Source organism: Elaeis guineensis, chromosome 11 (genome assembly GCF_000442705.2).
Source record: "Elaeis guineensis isolate ETL-2024a chromosome 11, EG11, whole genome shotgun sequence".
Classification (NCBI taxonomy): domain Eukaryota; kingdom Viridiplantae; phylum Streptophyta; class Magnoliopsida; order Arecales; family Arecaceae; genus Elaeis; species Elaeis guineensis.
This window is the reverse complement of record NC_026003.2, coordinates 102216752-102224923: the sequence shown is the minus strand read 5'-3', so window position 1 is coordinate 102224923 and position 8172 is coordinate 102216752. Positions and strand designations below refer to the sequence as shown.

General features: G+C 36.8%; 1 protein-coding gene across 1 annotated transcript; it reads right to left on the bottom strand.

Moving 5' to 3' along the window:
• Positions 1-6695: 6695 nt before the first annotated feature.
• On the bottom strand, positions 6696-7939 carry LOC140852662 (thaumatin-like protein 1b). The gene is made up of 2 exons (XM_073246247.1): positions 7815-7939; positions 6696-7719 (listed from the first exon to the last, which is right to left on the bottom strand). Exons 1-2 carry the CDS (start codon positions 7867-7869, stop codon positions 6995-6997), a joined length of 780 nt encoding a protein of 259 aa, XP_073102348.1. The 5' UTR covers positions 7870-7939; the 3' UTR covers positions 6696-6994.
• Positions 7940-8172: the final 233 nt, after the last annotated feature.

Below are 8172 nucleotides of genomic sequence, written 5' to 3'. Positions count from 1 at the left end.
TAGGGTAGCTTCTTCTTCAGTTTTTGTTCTAGAAACTCTCCCAGGGATTGGCTTTGGCACCACAGTATCAAGATAGGTTTTATTGGTCTTCGTTATCTGGTTTTTTCTTCTCTTCCATGATTTTTGTTGGTAATTTAAGTATAGACCCATAGGGGGCATATGATATAGGGTGATCCATCTAAGATCAAAGATAATATGGATGGAGGTGATGAGATCACTATGTTTGATTGTATGGCAGTGATTTCAAATCACCCTCACTCTTTAAATCACTATCCAATGCAGTGATAGAAAACCCATTATTGAGGATAGATATCCAATATCAGTCCATCATAGTGATCTTATATTAAAATATATTAACCAAAATACTCTTGTAATTGAGAGATTTTTTGAAAGAAAAAAAATTATTTTTTTTGTCACGATATTTTTTCCTACATGCATGCGATATTCTTCACATGTGCTAGATGGGTAGTTGGCGCATCATCCCCATGGAAGAGAAGAAAATCCTTTCTTTTCTCACTGTGATGATTAGAAAGAGGAAACAATTTATTAAATATTTTTCTAAAAATTTTTCTGCCCCCAATCCTCAATTCCGACTCCCAAAGTTTTGTTGAGAAGGGGACTTGAAGTGATGATTTCATTTCCTCGATCCAATCATAGTAATCTAAAGCTTTCCTCTTCTTCCATCTCTTCTTTGCCATTTTTTTCTTTCCATCTGAGATATGTTAAGGATATTTTTGGTATTATTTGATCGGTAATCTTGAATTACCATAGTAAACCAAATTATACATATTCGAGATCTTTAATCACTGTACTATGACCAACCAAATATAGTGATCTTAGATTACTAGGGATTAAACTATCCCAATATTTGAATTATCAATGATCTTAGATTACCATGATGATTCTTTTTGGTTACCAAACGCCTTTATAGAGCTATTTCACTTGAGCTGTTTCTCTAACAACTTTGTATTCTATATCCATCCTTTCTAATAAAGTTGGGTGGCTTTTTTTTGGGCATCCCTTATTATATATAAAAAAAAGAATTTGGATAAGCAAGTAGGGTGCCATATTAGCGCTCTGCTAGTCGGATCTACACAACATGCATATTTGTTTATAGGGATGACAATTTTAGTCGATCCACCGAATATTCATCCAATCAGATCTAGATAAAGCAGATTTTACTTAATCTGGTTAGAATTTGGAGTGGATATAGATTCTAGAAAAATATCTAAAGTAGATTCAAATTGGATACGGATAATGATATGTCCTGCTCCGAATCTAACCTGATATAACCTCAATCTATATATCTTTTTTAAAATTATTATTATTTTATAATATTTATATATATTTGACTCGTGCGATTTGATCTGCATCTCTACTTGATTTGATTCGAGGTGGATAAAGGATGGATATGGATATATGGTTTTTAATTATGGAATGGATACAGAAATTGGCCAATCCTATCCATATCTGTTGCCATCCCTATTTATTTAGCTTTATCCTATGATCAAAGCAAGGTTTACAAGCAACTACAAGAAAAAAAAAAATTAATCTGGTTAACATATCAATTACCGTGCCCATTAAAACTTAACCATGAAGATGGAACTCTTTTACATCTGATGCAACCCTAAATTTTTGAACCTAAAGGAAATTTTGGTGGGCAAATGCAATAGATGTGAAGATAAACTTTGACAAATATTATCACACTGGAGGAAATATAGACAGTTGTGATTCCATCATACACCTACTTTTAAGTACTTATACCCTCTTATTATTCCTCTTTCCTAATCAAAAATTTGAATTGATTAGAACATGCATGCATGTATCGATACACATATATACATACCAATATATAAATATATACATATACACATAGAATTTATGGATAAATATGGATAACCAGCAGTTTTGGAGCATGGAATGGGGTTTAAAAACTATAGATGATGACTTACATGCGTTAGGAAACTAGAATTTGGCACTTGCAGGGCACATGAAATATCTCATAATCCAATTATTATTGTCCTTCATACAACTTAGAGTATGTTTACCTCAAACATTAGGGTAAAATAGAAGTTTATTTATTTGAAACGAGAATTATTTTGTTCTGTCGATGGATGACTACACCACTTCAGAGCCCCATTGTTGGGAAAAAAAAACAAAAAGGAAGAGGAGGGTGGAATTAGTTCTCTACGATGAGAATACTACACAAGCAATGAATCAGAGTTAACACAATTTTTGTGGAATGGAAACTTCATTAATGCCTTGTCCAAAAGACTTCAATACAGTGCCCTTTTCTATAGGCATTCACGGTAATAGACGTTTCCATTCATTACTAACTAACACCCCACTACAAGTCATGGGCCTTCATACTCGATCACATAACAGCCACTAACTCAACTAAATAACTAAGCAGATCATGGGAGATATGCACAAAGGCCATGTTCCTAAATTCTAGTGCACTTTGAATCACACACTTACACACGTTCAACACTCCCCCTTGATTCAAAGTTGCATACACCAAGGAGTGATCTGAAGTAGAAATTCTTGTTATAAGGAAGTGACTTAGTAAAAATATCTGCAACTTGTTCATGTGTATTGCAGTACTTTAGCTCCACCAGTCCTTTAGCCACCAAGTCACGAATAAAATGATGTCGAATGTCGATGTGCTTTGTTCTTCCATAAAATGTTAGGTTTTTTGTCGTTGCTATTGTTGCTTAATTATCGCACATTATATTAGTAGCTCCTTTTTGAGATTGACAAAGATCTTCAAGTAGCCTTCTCAGCCATAAAGCTTGACAAGCTGAAGATGCTGCAGCCACATACTCTGCTTCAGAAGATGATAAGGCCATTATTGTTTGCTTCTTTGAACTCCACGAAATAGCTCCCGATCCAAGAGTGAATACATTACCAGAAGTGCTACTTCTATCATCTACAGAACCTACCCAATCACTGTCTGAAAATCTAAATAAGTTAAAATTAGTTATATGTGAATATCAAATTCCATAATTCATTATCCCGATAATGTAGCGTAATATTGCTTAGTGGCTCCAAAATGATGCTTGGTTGGATTATGCATAAATCTGAAAATAATACCAACAGAAAAGGCGATATCTGGTCTAGTATGTGTCAAATAAATCAGGCCACCAACCAAACTTCTAAATAATTTTGCATTTGCCATTTTGTACCATCTTCAAACCTCAACTTCTCATTCATGTTCATAGGAGTGGCTGCCTCTTTGCAATTTAACATTTCAAACCTTTTCAGCAAATCTTTAGCATATTTCTCTTGTGATACAAAAATTCCTTTTTCACTTTGCTTAATCTCAAAATCAAGAAAATAATGCACTAAGTCCAAATTTGTCATCTCAAATTGTCTCATCATACTTCTCTTAAATTCTTGCACAAAAAAATTTGAAGAACCCATGTATATCATATCATCCACATAAAGGCAAACTAAAAGAAAATCATTACCTTTTCTTTTTAAATAAAGTGTCGATTCATTCTCACTTCTTGTAAATTTATTTGGATAAAAATATGAGTCAATCTTGATGTACCATACTCTCGATGCCTGCTTCAATCCATAAAGACTTTTTTTAGCTTGTATACCTTATCCTCTTTGCCATTAACTATGAATCCATTAGGCCGACAAACATAAACTTCCTCTTCTAATTCACCATTTAGAAAAGTAGACTTAACATCAAATTGATAAAGAGACAATTTTAATTAAGCAGCTAATGCCAGAATAATTCTTACAGTTTCAAATCGAACAACTGGGGAGAAAATTTTTTGAAAATCAATACCTTGCTGTTGTGCATACCTTTTACTACCATTCGGGCTTTGTACTTTTGGATGCTTCCATCTGTATGATATTTAGTCTTAAAAATTTATTTCAAACCAATTACATTTTTACCTTGAGGCAAATCCACTAACTTCCATGTTTTATTTTTTTCAATAGCTATTATCTCCTCTTTCATAGCACTGTGCCATTTCTCCTCTTCTATTGTTTCATCAAAGCTTATCAGATCTGAAACAAATAAAGTAAAATTACTAGTTTCATAAATTTCTACTAATGATCTGAATTTTCGAGGGGGACTTTCATTAGAAGGTTTTGAAGAAGTCGAGCAACTGCTACTTGGTGAGATTGGAGGAGATGAATTTATCAAAGAAGTGCTTGTACTTGCTGTAGTCGTGGAAGAAGTTGGATCTCCTAGTTCTTTATTAGAAACTTGAATTTCTAACTCTTCTGACTTGTCATTCTATTTCCAACTTGCATTTTCATCAAATATCACATTTCTGCTAATAACAACTTTACCACTAATTGGGTTGTATAATCGATATGCTTTGGATTGTGGGCAATAACCAATAAAAATGCACTTTTCATACTTCTCATCAAGCTTATGATGATTTTCAAAATTAACCAAAGTATATGCAATTGATCCAAAAATTTTCAAGTGACTTACCCTTAGCTTTTTACCTTTTCAAGCTTCATATAAAGTCATATTGAGGACAGCCTTGGTAGGAGAGATGTTTAGCAAGTATACTGCTGTTGCAACAGCTTCTACCCAAAAAATATTTGGAAGGCCCTTTCCTTTCAATAATTTTCTAGCCATTTCCATCACTGTACGGTTCTTTCGTTTCGCTACACCATTTTGCTCGGGTGTGTATAGTGCTGTAAGTTCCCTATAGATGCCATTTTCATCACAAAAATGATTAAATTTATTAGATAAAAACTCACCACCTCAATCTGTATGAAGGGCCTTTAAAGAACAACCACTTTGCTTTTCAACCAATGCTTTAAACTTTCTAAAAGCTTCAAAAGTTTCTAACTTGTATTTTAGAAAATAAACCAAACTCATGTGGCTATAGTCATCTGTGAACAACAAAAAATATCGACTCCCACTCAAGGTCTGAGTCCTCATAGGCCCACAAAGATCAGCATATATAAGCTCAAGAGAACATCTTGCTCTCCATGCCTTTTTAATAGGAAATGGCTTTTTATATTGCTTTCCATATATGCACTTTTCACATACATTATCAAAAGAGTCAATCTTAAGCAATTCATTCACCATATCTTTTTGATTCAACAATTTCAAACAGTTTATATTGAGTTGTCCATATCTTAAATACCACAAAAGAGATTCACTTTTCACATAAGCAGTCAATGCATGCCTATTAATACTTGAAATTTCAAGTGGGAACATTTTATTTTGTGTCATTTGAACATTAGCTATAATTTGGCCTGAACTTTTCTCTTTAATAGCACATGAGGCATTATCAAATAAAACAGAATACCCATTGGTAATTAACTACCCAACACTTAGCAAGTTGTGTGCCAAACTAGGAACATAGAAAACATTATGAAGATGCTTTACTTTACCATGGCTTGTTTTAACTGTAATTGTACCTTTTCTTTCGACTTGAACTTGCTTATCATCTCCAAGTCTAACATGCATCTTCTATGATTCATCAAGATCTTGAAACATAAATCTTGCTCTAGACATATGGTTAGAACATCCACTATCCAACAAACAAACCTCATTTAATTCATCATTAGCATGATAACAAGCCATTAATAATTTACTTTCTTCTTCTTTTTCTTCTGCATAACTGACATACTTTCTTTGTTCCAACAATTTGCCTCTACGTGCCCAAATTTCTTACAATGATGGCATTGGATTCCATTCCGATTGCCTCGATACTCATTGGATGATTGTCAGTGATCATCAAATCACCCACGGCCTCGGCCTCGACTTCGACCTCGGCCACGAAATCCACCTTGGCCACAACCTCTTCCTGTGACTCTATCGGACTTATCTTTGAGTGTAGAGGTCCCCCCTTCATTTGAAATGCCTTCTCTTCAACTTTCTCAATTGATCTGTTCATTTTAGCATCATAAACTTGCAAAGAACCCATTAATTCATCAAATGAAAAAATAGATAAGTCTTTAGATTCCTCAATAGCAGCAGCAATATGATCATATTTTGGAGTTAAGCTTCTCAAAACTTTTACAACTACTAATTTTTCAGAAATCTTTTCACCATATGATTTCATTTGGCTAACAATAGATGTAACTCTGGATAAAAATTCTTGCAGCGATTCATTGTTTCTCATGAATAAAGTTTCAAAATCCCGACGAAGAGACTGAAGTTTCATAGTAATTACCTTCGATGACCCCTGAAACTCTTTTTGCAATATTGTCCAAGCTTCTTTTGTAGTAGTTGCAGCAGCGATTCTTGAGAAGATGGACTCGCGAACTGCTTGTTGAATGAAAAACAGTGCCTTAGAATCTTTCTTTCTATTTTCTCTCAACTTTGCTTCTTCATCTGGATCTGCATATTCATTCTCAACCAAATCCCAAAGGTCTTGTGACATAAATAAAGTCCTTATTTTAATGCTCCAAAATTCATAATATTCACCTTTAAAGATAGGAATTGAGGGTTGAGAAATGCTTACTAAACTTCCAAAGGCTGCCATGTTGCTACCCAACAGCTTACCTCCTTACAACAATATTAGCCACGAATTTGACTTACAAGTCTTCAAGTTGCAACAGCACCAATCACTTGTCTTTTATTTGCCCCCACGTAATCAGAGCTTGGCTGCTCTGATACCAAAAATGTTGGGAAAAAAAACGAAAAGGAAGAGGAGGGTGGAATTAGTTCTCTGCGATGAGAACACTATACAAGCAATGAACCAGAGTTAACACAATTTTTGTGGAACGTAAACTTCATTAATGCCTTGTCCAAAAGACTTCAATACAGTGCCTTTTTTTATAGGCATTCACGGTAACAGTCGTTCCCATCCATTACTAGCTAACACCCCACTACAAGTCATGGGCCTTCACACTCGATCACATAATAGCCACTAACTCAACTAAATAACTAAGTAGATCATAGGAGATATGTACAAAGGCCCCGTTCCTAAATTCTAGTGCACTTTGAATCACACACTTACACACGTTCAACACCCACGACCACTCCGGATTTTGGGCTTTATTCTTACATTATTGTTAGAGTGCAGAAAACAATGATTTTGTGAGATACCAAAACTTCTGAAGGACAGAAGGTAATGAGGTAATTAGCCCCAGTGCAAGTAAAGGTGCTGCTGCTATCATCAAAAGCATAACTGTAAGCTTGAGGACACTCGCTCTTGAAGAACTCGGAATAGATCGTCGGCTTGCATGTTTGCGGACTGTTATAGGGTCCAGTGCAGCAATACTGGTCCTGGTTAAAAGCCAGGCAAGCGCTCTTGCAGCCAACGATGGCACCGGATACCGTCAGCTGCAGCACTGCCGGGCACTGGGAGTTGATGTTCGCCGAGCATGATGTGGTGGTGCAACCCGAGACACCCTGTGGAGCGATGGAGACCGGCAAGTTGAAGCCATCGACCAAGCTCACGTCGTAGAAATCCTTGCCGCCATCGCCCTGCAGGGTGAACTCGAGGAGCGAGGCGGGTGGGGCGCCGGCGTTGCCGTTGCATGCGACCTGCCCGGTGCCGCAGTCACCGGTCTGGCATGTAAATCTCCCCGACGCGTCGGTGGAGCAGCCGGTCCGGCCCCACATCCGGCCGGCCCAATTGGTTGGGGCGGTTATCGAGTTGGAGGCCGAGGGGGCGAGCTCGAAGCCCGTCAGCTGGAATGCAGGGACATTAGGTTGGTTCTGTATGCCAGGCCAGACCGTGTTGGAGCAGTTGTTCTGGAAGGTGAACGTAGTTGAAAACCCACCTGAAATTTTAAAAGTTAGATAGATTTTGTTAGTAGATGTTAGATAGATTTTGTAAGACAAGGCTAAAGGCCTTGAAATGAATCGTGAAACAAACCATGGACGAGGAGGGCAGCGAAGAAAATAAAGAAGAGAAGCGATGCGTTGGTCATTGAGGACTCGGAGGGCTTGCGTTGGAGGGATTCCGAATGCAAGAGAGGGGGAGATGGTGTGAGAATCTTGAGGTTTGAGGGGGTATTTTAGGGGAAATTTTTGATTTTATAAATGGAACAGGGAGGCGATAAGGTGGAGACGACTCGTTGCGTGCATGGAAGGGAGTTGAACAGTCCTTGTTTGATTAGAGGAATTTCCTTTTTCTTTTTCTTTTTTTTTTTTTGGTACAGATTAGTGGAATTCTTTCACGCCAGCTAGCGAAGAGGACCTGGCCCGATCAGCGGAACTCTTTCACACCCGAT